Source organism: Balaenoptera ricei, chromosome 7 (assembly GCF_028023285.1).
Source record: "Balaenoptera ricei isolate mBalRic1 chromosome 7, mBalRic1.hap2, whole genome shotgun sequence".
Classification (NCBI taxonomy): domain Eukaryota; kingdom Metazoa; phylum Chordata; class Mammalia; order Artiodactyla; family Balaenopteridae; genus Balaenoptera; species Balaenoptera ricei.
This window is the reverse complement of record NC_082645.1, coordinates 112851488-112867656: the sequence shown is the minus strand read 5'-3', so window position 1 is coordinate 112867656 and position 16169 is coordinate 112851488. Positions and strand designations below refer to the sequence as shown.

Sequence of the window (16169 nt, the reverse complement as noted above, 5' to 3'; positions counted from 1 at the left end):
CAGTGTCATGCTGTCATCCACTGGGTCATATTTAGTGGGCAGACTCTGGGGACCAGTGTTGGAGGTGGCCACTCCATGCAAGAGCACCGGCCAGCTGTTGGAACAAAGGTCTTCCCACCCCCTCATTCCTACCGATCTTGCTACAGTCCCTTCTCCCCCAAGACTGGGCATCCTCTGGGTTCTGTTGGAAGCAACCATCCCCTCATTTCTCCTGTCTCATCTGACTCTAGCTAGTTCATATCTTTCCAAAGTAACTAATGGTTTCTTTGCCACTGATGCTGCTCTGTTGGTTTTTTTTTCCAACGATGATCTTGCTTTTTCATACACTTTCCTTTGGATCTTTCAGTAAGTGTTTGAGGCCAGGGAGGAAGTTGGACTAGATATTCTCCTAGCCTCATTGCAGATGCAACATCCTGAATAACTGCACATCAGCCGTGGAGAGCCCTTTCCCCTCGCCCCCAAGAAGCAGCTCCTGCGGTCTGTCTCTAATGAATTCACCCAAAACGAGGCTGGGAGGAGGGGAAGCAGGAATTGCTGATGTTTATGTTAACCCTTTTACAATTCCTTCTCCTGAATCAGAACCCCAGATCCCTACTCAGGGGCTCTGAGTTGCCAAATCCCTCCATAGGCAATGTGCAAACTAGTCTAGAGCTCTCCAGGGTTTTCTTTTACTCATAGAGGAAGACGCAGGGGAACAATCAAATGAAAAGGGACAGCAAACGATGAAGACTAACACTATCCCTTCGGTGCTAACTGCCTCACTCACCCCCATCTTGGTTTGAATCAGGCAATAAAATCATAGACGGAGAAATTTTCTCCAGCTACATGAATGCAAAGAAATATTTTGCATAGGCAACTCCCATCAGCACAGAGGGATAAACAGGATACTTATGGAATAAAGGAACTTTAGGTGATAGTCAATGAGTTTGTGAATTTAAACACATTCACTGAAGAAGCACAGTATGTTTTATTAAATTATTTTATTTGATGTAGTGTTGGCGGGGGTAGTTTTGTTTATTAGAGACCCCTCTGTTCACATATCTAATCTGCTACTCAAAACGGAAGACTTCCTGTAAATTAACCAGAGGATGCTCCCTACTGCCATTCATGTTATTATTGTCATTGCTACTATTAATTAGAATTCATGGAAAATTCATGAGGGAGACAGAATGAAGACTGAGGAACGCTAATCTGTTCTTTTCTACTTTCAGGAAAACCCAAAGATGAAGCTCTGGATTTTCACTCTCCTAAACTTCCTGTGACCTGTGGTGAGGCAAAGGGGATTTTATATAAGGAGAAAATGAAACAAGGTGAGTTCCTTGATCTTCTGCTCTTTGGAAACCCTAGATGAAGGAGTCACTAGAAGGGAAGAAAATATCCACGTGTGTCGTTGTTCAGGACATGGATCCTGCAAGCTAGGCTGCAGAAAAAGCAGTGCTTTTTAAGAAGGAATTTTCAACCTTTTCAATGTCATGGTACATCTGATGACCAGGCCACTCCCCTCCCACATGGAAGTCATCCATGGACACTGTGACACCTGTCCTTGCCACATAAAAGGCAAATTCTGTCCCAATCCTTCACCAGTCGGGCAGGTTTTAGGGCTTCCTTCAACCTGAGAGAGGAGGAATCAGACTCCCCTGCTACTGCTGCCACCTCACAGGGAGTCTCTGGACCCAGAAAGGTGGAGAATCACAAGTAGGGGGTTGGAGGTTTAGGGTGAATTCACAGAGGATGGAAGTGGATCCAGGAATGGGCTGTCTTTACCTTACAGGCTCCTCAGAGAAGTGTATTCAGAACGAGAAGGGACTTTGGTTCACACCAAGAGAATTTGAAATTGAAGGGAAACGCAAACAATCAAAGAACTGGAAGCGGAGTGTGCTTTGCAGAGGAAAGACCCTAGAACACCTGCTGGAGGTATTGTAATAACAAGGGACACATAGGTGATGAGTTTAATTCCTTGAAGGATGAGTGGAATTTCAATAACAGAAGGGTGAAGAAATTCCCATTAGGATTCCACAGCATGATTGAGAAAGAGCTAAACGATCATAGAGAAACATTGTGGGTGAGAAATTTAGGAACATAGATTGGTGCTAATGGTGGGGAACTTTAAATGCAAGGAGGGATGCAAGAAGCTTAGCCTGGTGGTATCAGAGGGGATAGGCTGGAAGGAAACTAGATGAAGACAGAGACACCTGTCTTGTGTCATTAGGAAGTGGAAACTTGGATATTTACTAGAGAAGAACCTCCAGAACAACCCCATTCATTGACCCATCCTCTCTTTCAGAAAGGACTTTTGCTCTGTCCTCCAAGAAGAAGTCTCAAGAGAGAGGTAAATAGCAGGTGAATCTCTACCACATTCTCAGTCGTCATGTTGCCAACTTTCTGTGTCCCAAGGCTTGCCTGGGAGTTCTCGACTTTCCCAGCCTCAAGTCACCTTCCCATTTCAGCACTGCATCCTCATGACAACTGCTTTAGCACACTGGTACATGTACGTGCCACCATTATTTTCAGAGTTAATTTTAAGATGGGGAAGCAAATAACTCTTTAAAATAAAGATTAGGACAAAAGCATGTGTTTTAGGAAAAGATCTGTATATTTGGATGATTACCAACAAAAGACGTCAGAAATAGCGTGCCCTAGATTGAAAAGTAGATACGGTATTGAAATAGACAAGAACGGTATAAGAAAGAATAAGAAGATCATCGTTGATTGAACTCCAAGTACTCCTCAATCCAACATGCTCATTACTGGTAGCACCAGAATGGAATAATGTGTTTGAACTGAGCTTTGTCTCTGCACAGCCTCCCTCCAGGTGAAAATGGCAGTCATCCACTGGCCGTACCCGCTGCTCCTCCCCAGCTGTCTTTACTTCCGTAAATACAACTTCCAGCCCCGTGTCCCATTCATGAGCTTCCCGTTAGATATGAACCTCCAGCAGAGGCAGTGGTGCCTCTCCCATCTTGCCCTGGAGGTTAGCCTGACACTTGGCTGGATTCATTCAAAGTTTATAAGGCAATGGTCCCCCAAAGCTGTTTACTGTATAAGCCATCTTTTCCATGCTGATTTGAAATATCTTGCTATGTTTAGGGAGGCTCCTTGTAATGGCAAAAAATAGGGAAGAATACAGATGTCCATCAGTATTGTAAAATAAACTGATACATCAACAGAATAATACTTTTTAAAGATGGATGGTTTGCAGGTATAGACCCATCCTTCAGTCAGTGGAAAACCACCCAAGGGTTTTAAGGTCAAGAAAGCTTCAGGAAGCTTAAACTGGAAAGAACATGTAAAGGAGCCCAATTTTGCTTATGTGAATATGTAAGGCTATGACTAAATAAATATCTGAAAGAATCAGTGATTCTGGGATGGGATTACAGGATACATTTGACTTCCATATTATATATTTATGTACAGGTGGAATTTTTATATTGATCATTAATTACTTTTGTAACCAGAAACAAAATAAAGATATTTAAAATCCAGATCATTAATGGATGCCCCAATATTATAGTTCCTTCTTACTCATAACGCTACAAGTCAGCAAATGATAGCCAGGGGCACACTTGAGCTGCCCATTCAGTCCCCCATCAGGAGCCACATTGAGATAAAGAAAACAAAGTTTAGTTCTGATCATGAATGGACCAGTGCAGGCCTTTCCCCCAGCAACGTTTTCCAACGTGTCACTGTCGCTCTGCAGTATACCCAGTCTCCACTGGTGTCTAGCTCTGTTTATGTGTACCAGCAAGAGATCTGACGCTAATACTAGAAACATGTGGGGCGTTTTTGTGTTTTTTTGTTTTGTTTTTTTTCTTTTTAATTTTATTCATTTATTTATTTTTGGCTGTGTTGGGTCTTCGTTTCTGTGCGAGGGCTTTCTCTAGTTGCGGCAAGCGGGGGCCACTCTTCATCGCGGTGCGCGGGCCTCTCACTATCGCGGCCTCTCTTGTTGCGGAGCACAGGCTCCAGACGCGCAGGCGCAGTAGTTGTGGCTCACGGGCCCAGTTGCTCCGCGGCATGTGGGATCCTCCCAGACCAGGGCTCGAACCCGTGTCCCCCGCATCGGCAGGCGGATTCTCAACCACTGCGCCACCAGGGAAGCCCCTAAACATGTGTTTTGTGGCTGCCCTGCAGGGTGCTGCTCCCTTGACCCAAAAGGCAAAATGGGCAGCTCAGGGCCCGTGAGAGCCTCTACTTCCAGAAGGGCCCCGTATGCAGCCAGAAGATGCTACCCTAATGGCATGTAGTGTGGGACTGATAGTTTTTGCTTTTGTTTTTTCGGGGGTTTCTTTGGACAAATTCTAGAGCCTTTTATTGAGGAGTCCCCATTCAAAGTGGGCTGATTTGCAAATAACAGCTTAAATGGGTACAAGTAAAATCTGTGAATGAGGACTATGTTACCTTCAGAACTCAAAAGGGGTAAAAATGTTGGGCAGTTGTTGTGCGATTGAGTATTCAGAGGGTCAATTATTGTTTCTTGACAGTGTCGGGAATAGAGCAGCCCTCAACTGACCAAACAAAGCCCAGCAATTTGCTGAGCTGGTAGGGCCTCGTACTGCGCGTGTGGGGTGATGACCCTTCCCTTTCCCTGAGTTCCTTTCTGAGTAGTTGTATATTCTGAATGAGTATGTCAAAGGGGAAGGATGTCATCAGTGTTGTGTCATACCTGTGCTCCTGGGGGAAGTCAGATGCAGTCACAATTTTGCCTGCAGAGACTGTGTGTGATGGCAAAGCTGTAGAGGTACCCCATGGTAGCCAGGTAAAGGTGTGTTGTATCCCTGCAAAGGTGGAGGCCAGCTGCAGCTGAGATGCTATTGAAATAAGCACAGAACAGAACATATTAGCCAAATCTGTGACAGTAAAGCATTTACCACTTGCTAAGTGGATGGCATCAGTAATTGCAATAATATTGGGTATAGGGACCTTAATGGGTGGGGCTCCTTTGTGAGTAACTGTATCCCACTAAATTTAAACAAGGTACCCGCTACCCTCCTAGGGGATTTACCAAACGTATAACAGAGGACAAACTGGTATACCTTACCTTAACCATCAAAACTGTTGCCTTACCTAAATGCCCCAAGGTCATAACACTCATTGCCCGAAAATATCCTGTAGTGGGCATGGATGTTCTGACCCAACAAATAATAAAGTAAAATAAAATTAAATCTTTGACACAATCAGCTTTATAAAATGGAGCCCATGGACCTTCCTTTCTGTTAAAATAGTTGATAGAACTCAGTATAGATTAAAACAAGGCCTTCGAGGATAGAAACTTTTAATACAAGATCTATATATTTAGAGCAAGAGTGATGATCTCTACTTTTTCTCCATTTAACTGCCCAATTTGGCCTGTTCATAAACTTGGAAAGAGTGAACGGTGCCTCAGGGCGGATGCCCGCGACCTCAGTGCCGTGGCGTGGCAGCCAGCCACACAGCTCAAAGCGTAAGCCAGCAGGGAGCAGAGCCAGTTAGCAATCCATAGCAAGAGGAGAAAGACCCCTGGGGGGGGGGTCACCCAGACTCCTGCTTGCTAACCCAAGTGGGTTCAGATAGTGAAACCAATGATGCAACACATGTACCAAGAGAGAATGAAAGATCTATTACCCACATACAGAGTCTTTCTGGGAAGAGGCAAGGTAGGCCACCCAAGCTGATCTGAAAATGGCTTGAGCTAAGAGGGTGTGGCCCAACGTTTTATTATGGTGGGGCAAGGTGAGGACCCCCTTGCCGGGGCGGGGTCTGTCTGGCTTGAACGTCTCACTGTGGTCGAGGGAGGGAGATCATGAGCTTTCCCATCACCTTGCCCAGATGTGCCAAGAGGGGAAGTTGGGCTTGAAGCCATCAACAGTCAAACGTGAAAACCGGAGTCAAACTCTAATTTATTACAGAATGTGATTGTGGGGTTGTATGTCCTTTCCCTACCATTTCTTTATCATGTCATGTGCGCTGGAACCTTTCACTCCAGAATATGGCAAGGGTGGTGGGGTGAGGAGTGGCAATGGTGCTCAAGGCTCTGGACCCAACCGGGGTCTCAGCCAGGAGGAGTGGGCCGGCCTGGGCTATCTGGGAACTGGCATCTGTACTCTGGACCAGGGCAGGCCAGGTGTCCAGTCAGAGGCAAGAATGGCCATAGAGTGTCAACCCCAAGAACAGAGAAAGGCAGACTGACAAGTTCAGGATGGGAAGGCCAGAAAGATTCCCTGACATTCAGGGTCGGGGAGTCCTCCTTATGAGGCCCTGGGGCCTAGTAAGTGGAGGGGTTGAGCAGGAAGCCTCCCCAGTTAAGAGAGATGAACAGAGTCCCGGATCAAGAAGATTTTTCACTCTGGCTGAGTGGCTAGTTTTGCGAATGGACAAAACATGTCCACCCCTTAGGCCCTTGCCCAGGTCCTCATATTTGTATTATGGACGGTTGAGGGTAGTGGCAGGGTTTCTCTCCTTGGGTGTAAGTGATTCCCAGGCCCTTCGAGCCTTTGCTCCAGCTCCTGATGATCTATTTCCTGACCACCTTCCATCCATCTGGGGGGGACAGTATCACAGTCGGGCAAAGGCAGAAGGACCCCTCTTCCTGACTCCCACCTTTAGTGAAGAAAAAATGTTCCCTTGGGTGCGTGGAGCCCAACACTGTCTGTCTTGTGGGGCTGGGAGCGGAACCGGGGTTCCTGCCTGTGAATATTTGTCCAGCCGTAAAGACCGTGTTCCTCACATAAGTCACTTGTAGAATTTACTACATTTTAAGGCCATGAGAAAGACCCCTGTGGTTCCTCAGGTCTCCCAAACAACACATTTACACAGCAACTCTCTGTCTTTGTATATCTTTCTTTCTGTGTGTCAGCATAACATCAGAGACTGTTCTCTGAGTTGCCAACACGTTTGCCTGGCACGGCGCACAGCGGATGAGAACAGCTCTGACCCAGGCACGGGCAGCCTTGGGGCCAACCTAACTCAGGTACTAATTTACTTTGACTGCAGAGAAAAAGCATTCCTCCTTTCCAAGGCTCGTCAGATGAGACAGTTGCCCAAAGCTGTGTTTTCTCCAATTTCGTGTACTTACAAACCCGCCCCGGGATCCTGTTAAAAGGCGAATTTCGATTCAGTAGGTCTGCGAGTCTAACCAGCTCCCAGACAATCGCTGGTCCTCAGACCACGCTTGGTGTAGTAAGGACTTAAATGACCTTCCGGCCCCTTCCAGCTCTGACAATCTGTGGTTCACGCGGCAATGTGGCAATTCTTGCCGCCTGCTCTTCCGCGATGGCAAGGCCGGGCTCGTCCTCCGTCTGCGGGCGTTCCCAGTGCGCGCCCCGCTGGGTCAGCCCGAAGCGTCTAGTGGGACACGAACTCCGCCGTGCTCCAGATTCCCGCAGTGTCAGCGTCCGCGGTTCTTTCTGATCCCAGCGATGCCCGCATTATCTCCCTTTCTAGCAGGAAAACTCCAGGGAATGTGAGGTATGCTGTAGAGGGGGGCCGCTGCTCTGCTGTGACACTTGTCCAAGGGCCTTTCATGAGGACTGTCACATCCCACCTGCGGAGACTGAGAGGTTAGTGAGACGCAGCCCCGCCTCGTGCGCGTACACTTCGCCCAGGCTCCGCCTCTGGTCGCGCATCTCCAGGTGGAAGAGCAGGACCTGTGAGCACCCTGGGCTCGGTGTGACCCCGCGCAGCCCAGTGGGGCAGCAGCCTGTGTTCCCTCTGGTATCAGTGTCTGAGTCCGTGTCTGAGCCACCCTGACTGCCACTGCCTCTGGGAGATGGCCTTTCCTAGTTTCGTAACCCAGACTCCTGTCCAAGGAGGGTAAGGGACGAAAAACACCAGTTGTCTGTGTTCTGTGAGTATTCAGAAAAGGCAGGAAACGTGGCCTGCTTCTCCCATTTCCCCAGGGTCTCAACAGACTGATGGAGCCTGGGTCCCCCAGGGGTTTAAGACCCAGTTTCCAATACTTGGGCCTGGTGGGCAGGGCCCCCTGTGCTCCCAGCAGCTCTGAGGCGGGGAAGGAGAGCCCACCACTCACCCTGACACCACCTGACACCACACGGACCCCTTTGTCTCTGCCTTGATGGGAGATCCCCCCCCTTGGGGGTCTTGGAGACTCTTGGAGGTGTCCCCTTCATCCCCGGCTGCGCCCATCAGCCATTCCTGAAAGGAAAACGGTGACTGTTTCCAGGGACCTTGCCCTCGCTCACTTATGCCCGGCCCCTCAGGAGCCCGTGGAGTTGCACTTTCTGCAGGATGAAGGAGTCTTCTGGAAGCCAGCAGTGTCTCGGGCAATCTGGGGTCCTGGCAAGGCAGATGCAGCCCGAGGAGCAGTTGGTGAGTCGGATGGGAACCCCAAGCCTACCCCATTCCGCTCAAACAGGCAAAGGGTCCAGGGAAGGGCACCCAAAGGAAGCCTGCAGTGTCTCACTTCAGAGGATGGAGCTTCAGTGCCCAAACATGGAGGACAAACAGAATTCAACCACCACCCCACCCCCCCATCATGGTGCATTGGCAAACGGGGTCGGAAGTCTGGTTGTGTTTGGCTGCTCCTGTCTGTGGTACTTGGGCAAAGGCTTGGCTTCACTTTCTCCAAATAACATTTCCCTTTAAATCCCTCTTCGCACTTCACAGAAATGTGAGTTTCTCCTCTTGAAAGCCTACTGTCATCCACAAAGCTCTTTCTTTACGGAGACCCCGTGTAATGTAAGTCCTATTAGATGTTTCTCATCCTCTGGGCATCTCTCTGATGTTAAACTCATTCTAGAAACTTGGAGTGTGCGTCCTGCAGGCACCTCTGTTTGCAGAGAGCAGAGGTTTAGCTGCAGACTCTGGAGTGGCACTGCCTGATTCAAACTCCACCCCATTGCATACCAGCTCTGGGACACAGACGAGTTGCTTCTCCTGCCCTGTATCTCAGTTTCTCCTTCTCTTCTGTGGGAATGTCTTTCTTAGAGAGAGCATAGGGTTGAGGGTACAGACTCAGGAGACTTGAACTGCAGGTTCAATGTAGCTCTACCAGTTTTTAGCTGTGAAATCTTGGGTAGGTTACTTAACTTCTCCATCCCTTGGTTTCTCATCAATAAAACAGGGGTAATTATAGTACCAATCTCTTAGGGTTGTTGTGGAGATCCTATGTTAATATAGTGGCAAAGCTTAGGACAATGCCTGGCACGTAGATGTCGGATGTTATTATCAGTATTACCCTGGACGTAAAGGCTTGTGTTGGATCCATTTCAGCGATGGTGGCTATGCTAACATCACCTCTTTGATGACTTTGCCCCTAGATTCGAGATTATGGTGAACCCTTTAGGGAAGCCATGTGGTTGGACCTGGTTAAGGAAAGGCTGGCTGAGAAAGTGTACACAGTGGCCTGGTTTCTACGGGACATGCGCCTGATATTTCGCAACCATAAAACATTTTACAAGGTAAAGGGCATTTCCTGCCTCCGTTTCACATGCTTTCTACTTTCCCCTCATTTCTGGCGCAGCAGAGCTTTGCAAGAATCTTACCCAGTCTTGTCCCGGGGAGACCTCAAAAAGACAAGGATTGTAGAAGGAAACTGCCTCCAAATCCCAGAGGTGGAGAGGAGGATGTCAAAAAGAACAGCAAGCAGGACAGGGAAGGATCCTTGTGAACGGTACCTGAAAAAAGAAATCCATCCTCAGTTTCAGAAAGATACGCTACTCCCACCGAGTAGTCAATTTCATCCTACCTCCTTGTTCAAACTAGGGGGAAGGCAGTTGATGCTTACATGGTCCTTCATGCCTCAGAAACACGGAAATAAATGAATTAATTAATTTAAATGAAATAAATTAAACATTCAGGATGTTCATGCTTGGATTTTACTCTTGAATTTCCCAGTGGACTCAAACATCCGGATTTGCCTTCAGCTGGTGTCGGCTCCATCCTTCGTTAGTAGGGAGAGTCAACGAGCTGAGCTACCTCGCAATCCAAGGCATTCTTAACTTTAGTTTATTGAGTTTGCCCTGATTTTTACTCTCACTTATACAGATACCTCTTGGGACAGATCTAGGGTAGATTTTCATCTCCACCCAGCCTCCTTCCTCTCCTGCGTGCCACAAGTTGGCATGTTCATGAGCCACAGACTGTAAACTGGTGTCCATCCATGGAGCTGGAGGGGAAAGAGTCAAGCCAGGGAGCCCCTTGATGCCTGGCACAGTCTTAGCCTTGGAGAACAGAAGGGTCATCCTGTCTTCAGAGAGTGGGCTTTCAAGAAAAGCTTTATCTTTCTCTGTTTTGCACCAAACTCGGGCTTTGCAGGGGTCAAAAGCGGCTCATCGGTCCAGATCGCCTGTCAGGTCCAAGTTAACAACCGGGCAGAGTCTCATGCATTTGAACATTTGAGCGGCAGGCAGCATCTTTCCACCTATTCTGCCTGACGGCTGGGGAAACACAGCATCTGGGAAAGGGAGGACAGGGCTCCTGAAAAAGCACGAGCGATTTGCTGGTCCTAATCCTTCGTCCTTAGACCTCTGTGTGTTTGCTTTTTTCTCTTTCAGGCTTCCGACTTTGGTCAGGTAGGACTGGATTTAGAGGCAGAATTTGAAAAGAACCTCAAAGAAGTGCTTACTTTTCATGAAGCCAATAAGAACAGCTTCCAGATTCCTCCTTGATCCTGTTCTGGACGAACTAAGGCATCCCAACTTCAGGATCCAGATGATGTGGCCCTGGCCATCCTTAGATTGCCAACGAGTCTGGAATGTTATTGGCTGCCTCTTGACTCAAATCCAGACCCTTCAGAGCATTGCCACACCCTTCACCGCCTTTTATTGTTTCTTTTTATATTTCGCACCTCAAAAGAGTTAAATATTTCCTTAATACTATTAAATACCCCATCACAGTTCATATTCTCCCCATTGTCTCATAAATCTTTTTACAAGTGTTGTTTGAATTGGGATCCAAACAGCTTCCACACACTGAATTTGGCTAATCTATCTCTTAAGGCTCTTTTGATCTGTAAATTCCCCACTGCCTTTTTTGCTTGCTGTCTACTCTTTGGATAACCTGGGGTCTTTGTCCTATAACATTTTTCATATTCTGGATTTTTCTACATCCCCTTAGTGGCATGTTTTTTTCTCCCTGGCATTTTTTGTAAAGTAGAAGTTAGAACTAGAGGCTTGCTTAGATTCAGGTTTGGGTGGGCGAGGGGTGGAGGGATATTTCGATTTGGCTTTTTAGTAAAGAGACTTCACAGGGGGATCTGTGTATTCGTTTGTAATGTTAAGATCATCCAGCAGGTTCAGGTGTTACCAGCCTGACCCATCTGTTATACATCACCCTTTCCCCTAATGATTTTAGCAGCCACTGATGCTCATTGCCTAAGCACATTTCACTAGGGTTTGCAAAATAATGATTTTTTTTGGCTGCGTCAGGTCTTCGCTGCTGTGCATGGGTTTTCTCTAGTTGCTGCGAGCGGGGGTTACTCTTCGTTGCGGTTTGCGGGCTTCTCATTGCGGTGGCTTCTCTTGTTGCGGAGCATGGGATCTAGGTGCGTGGGCTCAGTAGTTGCGGCACGCAGCCCCTAGAGTGCGTGGGCTTCAGTAGTTGCGGCTCATGGGCTCAGTAGCTGTGGCTCGCAGGCTCTAGGGTGCAGGCTCACTAGTTGTGGCACATGGACTTAGTTGTTCCGTGGCATGTGGGATCTTCCTGGACCAGGGATCGAACCCATGTCCCCTGCACTGGCAGGTGGATTCTTAACCACTGCACCACCAGGGAAGTCCCCAAAATGATGATATTTAGATTCTGTTATTCATTCTATATTTATTAGTCAGAATTCTTCTGCAAAGAGCTTCCCTTCAATAACATTTGGTTAGCTTGAAATACAGTTTGTATAGGAAATGCAAGATAAATGATGGATCTTTATTTAAAGTGTTCAAATTAATGAATTGTTTCCCTAATAGCCTCTAAAGATAAGCAAGGAGTTTTTCTCCTTTAACGTATCTTGAGCTCATGGATTTAAATATATTTAATATGCTCTAGACCATTGCAGTTAATATCTTTATTGCTGCTCAAATTGCTTATCTTCAGTGAGTGAGAGTCTCTTCAAGTTGGTTCCTGAGTTGTTTTGAAGTGACCCCAGCACTCTTTGATAGTGTATTAGCTACCTATTGCTGTGTAACAAATGACCCCAAAGTTTAGTGGCTTCAAGGAACAATCATTTTATGGCTCACTAGTCTGTGGGCCAGGAATTCAGGCAGTCCTCCATGTGGATGCCTTATCTTTGCTCCACATCGTATTGATTAAGCCCTTTCATGCTTGCACAGTGTCACTTCTGCCACATACCATCGGTCTAAGCAAATCACTGGGCCAAATTCAAAAGGAGGGGAAATAGGCTGTACCTCTTGATGAGATGAATGTCAAACTCACATTACAAAGGGAATGTTGCTTGGGAAGAAATGTTGCCACCGTCTTCAGAAACACCCTACCATAGCCCACCCTCTGACCACAGCAATTCACATCCTTCCCACATGCAAAGGACACTCACCGCCTGCCCCCCCCCCCCCCCCCGCAAGAAGTCTCACTCATTGCAGCACTGGATCAAAGTCCAGGACCTCAGCATCTAAATCAGGTTCAGATCAGATAAGTTTCCTTAGGTGTGGTTCCTTGGATGTGGCCCCTCAGGTGCACCTCCTCCAGAACCAAAGACCTGTGAACTGAAGGACAAGTTAGTCTTTCCAAATATAATGATGATACAGAATAACCACTGTAGACACTTGCATTCAAACAGGGGGAAATGGGTAGCACATAGCAGTCACTGGTCCACAGCAATTTAGAAATCAAGTGAGGTGCATGTTGCCAGGTCCCCCAATCCCGGGACAGAGAACATTCCTTGATAATCCCATGAGTTATAAATATTATATCCCTCTAATTCCCATCCAACACCACAGGCTTCTTCCATATTTTCCTCCAGGCAATATCTGTGTCTCTCTTGTCCAATAATATGTTTACTCATTTGCTCAAATCTAAACTACAACAATAATAGTTTCAGAATTTCTATACTCATACCACTATGAAAACAAAACTAAGCCGAATTCTAAATTTGTGTGGAATTTATTTTTGTTTCTGTTATATATTCAATATACCATTGCAGAGAGTATTTTTTCAGGATTTTGCATTTGTATTTATAAATGAAATAGTTCTGTAAGTTTTCATATATTGCCATAGTCAGATTTAGAGTGATCCTAGCTTGGTAAAATAACTCATGAAACTTTATATCTTTTTATATGTTCTGAAATAGTTTACAGCATTTTAAATTAACCAACTCTTAAAATGATATAGCCTAGAGTACTTTGGGGAGATAATATTGACCACATCCTCTGTCTTCCCATGGTGATTAGACTATTCAGATATTCTACTGCTTTTTTTTTTTAATAGATCTTTATTGGAGTATAATTCTTCACAATACTGTGTTAGTTTCTGTTGTACACCAAAGTGAATCAACCACACGCATACATATGTCCCCATATCCCCTCCCTCTTGCGTCTCCCTCCCACCTTCCCTATCCCACCCCTCTAGGTCATCGCAAAGCACCGACCTGATCTCCCTGTGCTATGCTGCTGCTTCCCACTAGCTAACTATTTTACATTCGGTAGTGTATCTATGTGGATGCTACTCTCACTTCGCCCTAGCTTCCCCCTCCCACCCCATGTCCTCAAGTCCATTCTCTATGTCTACATCTTTATTCCTGCCCTGCAACTAGGTTCATCAGTATCATTTTTTTTAGATTCCATATATATGCGTTAGCATATGGTATTTGTCTTTCTCTTTCTGACTTATTTCCCTATGTATGACAGACTCTAGGTCCATCCACCTCACTACAAATAATTCAATTACATTTCTTTTTTATGGCTGAGTAATATTCCATTGTATATATGTACCACATCTTCTTTATCCATTCATCTGTCGATGGACATTGAGGTTGGTTCCATGTCCTGGCTATTGTAAATACTGCTGCAATGAACATTGTGGTACATGACTCTTTTTGAATTATGGTTTTCTCAGGGTATATGCCCAGCAGTGGGATTGCTGGGTTATATGGTAGTTCTATTTTTAGTTTTTTAAGGAATCTCCATACTGTTTTCCATAGTGGTTGTATCAATTTACATTCCCACCAGCAGTGCAAGAGGGTTCCCTTTTCACCACACCCTCTCCAGCGTTTACTGTTTGTAGATTTTTTGATTATGGCCATTCTGACCAGTGTGAGGTGATACCTCATTGCAGTTTTGATTTGCATTTCTCTAATAATTAGTGATGTTGAGCATCTTTTCATGTGCCTCTTGGCCATCTGTATGTCTTCCTTGGTGAAATGTCTATTTAGGTCTTCTGCCCATTTTTTAATTGGATTGTTTCTTTTTTTGATATTGAGCTCCATGAGCTGTTTGTATACTTTGGAGATTAATCCTTTGTCTGTTGTTTCATTTGCAAGTATTTTCTCCCATTCTGAGGGTTGTCTTTTTGTCTTGTTTATGGTTTCCTTTGCTGTGCAAAAGCTTTTAAGTTTAATTAAGTCCCATTTGTTTATTTTTGTTTTTATTTCCATTACTGTAGGAGGTGGGCCAAAAAAGATCTTGCTGTGGTTTATGTCAAAGAGTGTTAGCAAGCATCATACTCAATGGTGAAAAATTGAAAGCATTTCCACTAAGATCAGGAACAAGACAAGGATGTCCACTCTCACCACTCTTATTCAACATAGTTTTGGAAGTCCTAGCCATGGCAATCAGAGAAGAAAAGGAAATAAAAGGAATCCAAATTGGAAAAGAAGAAGTAAAACTGTCACTCTTTGTAGATGACATGATACAATACATAGAAAATCCTAAAGATGCCACCAGAAAACTACTAGAACTAATCAATGAATTTGGTAAGGTTGCAGGATACAAAATTAATGCACAGAAATCTCTGGCATTCCTATACACCAACAACGAAAATTCAGAACAGAAATTAAGGAAACAATCCATTTACCATCGCAACAAAAAGAATAAAATACCTAGGAATAAACCTGCCTGAGGAGACTAGAGACTCGTACTCAGAAAACACTGATGAAAGAAATCAAAGATGACATAAACAGATGGAGAAATATACCATGTTCTTGGGTTGGAAGAATCAATATTGTGAAAGTGACTATACTACCCAAAGCAATCTACAGATTCAGTGTAATCCCTATCAAACTACCAATGGCATTCTTCATAGAATTAGAACAAAAAATTTTACAATTCGTATGGAAACACAAAAGACCCCAAATAGCCAAAGCAATCTTAAGAAAGAAAACCGAAGTTGGAGGCATCAGGCTCCCCAACTTCAAACTATACCACAAAGCTACAGTAATTAAGACAGTATGGTACTGGCACAAAAACAGAAATATAGATCAATGGTACAGGATAAAATGCCCAGAGATAAACCCACGCACATATAGTCACCTAATTTACAACAAAGGAGGCAAGAACATACAATGGAGAAAAGACAGCCTCTTCAGTAAGTGGTGCTGGGAAAACTGGACAGCTACATGTAAAAGAATGAAATTAGAACACTCCCTAACACCATACATAAAAATAAACTCCAAATGGATTAAAGATCTAAATGTAAGACCAGACACTATAAAACTCTTAGAGGAAAACATAGGGAAAACACTCTACTGCTTTTTGAATCAGTTCCACTTTTATATTTTTCTCAGAAGTCATCTACTGCATTTATTGTTTATAGTTGGTCTTATTTCTATCATTTTATTCTTTCTCTTTTGAATATGTTCATATTTTTTGTCTACTTTTTCTTTGTTTTCATCTTCTTTTCTGGAAAGCATTGTAACAGTAATTCTTCTATTTACCTGCAAGTTTTCCAAATCTATTTTTAATTTATTCTTCAAAAGTCATAGCCAAAAATAAAATATTTTAATGTGCCATATATTTAAGCCAAGGTGTTTGTCACTTTTATACCCACCAGCTCCCTAATTCCTGTCTATCCACTGTATAATAATATAGATATTCATTATCATTAATTTTTCTGTCTTTTACTCTATATTAATTATTTTAATTTTATTCAATTATTTATGTCATTATTTTGCTATTTTTATATTATATATATAAATTATAATCATGTCAAATATCATATAACATAATTCAAAAGCAAATATTAAAAATTTGTGTTATGATAATCCATATTCATGAGAACAATATTAATGTTTTCTG

The 16169-nt window shown here is 44.6% G+C and overlaps 1 protein-coding gene across 9 annotated transcripts in view; it reads left to right on the top strand.

Moving 5' to 3' along the window:
• The window catches only part of SP110 (SP110 nuclear body protein), a 47603-nt gene extending 31936 nt beyond the window's left edge, over positions 1 to 15667 (top strand). Inside the window, exons 14-22 of one of the 9 annotated variants that reach the window (XM_059928894.1) lie at positions 1212 to 1310; positions 1772 to 1914; positions 2285 to 2329; positions 6833 to 6946; positions 7423 to 7535; positions 8196 to 8304; positions 8602 to 8673; positions 9255 to 9395; positions 10491 to 10836. In XM_059928894.1, coding sequence (XP_059784877.1) covers positions 1212 to 1310; positions 1772 to 1914; positions 2285 to 2329; positions 6833 to 6946; positions 7423 to 7535; positions 8196 to 8304; positions 8602 to 8673; positions 9255 to 9395; positions 10491 to 10604 — 950 coding nt within the window. In that variant the 3' untranslated portion in view covers positions 10605 to 10836. Of the gene's footprint in view, positions 1 to 1211; positions 1311 to 1771; positions 1915 to 2284; positions 2330 to 6832; positions 6947 to 7419; positions 7536 to 8158; positions 8674 to 9254; positions 9396 to 10490; positions 10837 to 14538 lie in introns of those variants that run through there. The other 8 variants (XR_009504321.1, XM_059928897.1, XM_059928896.1 and 5 more) reach the window with 8 other exon arrangements.
• Positions 15668 to 16169: the final 502 nt, after the last annotated feature.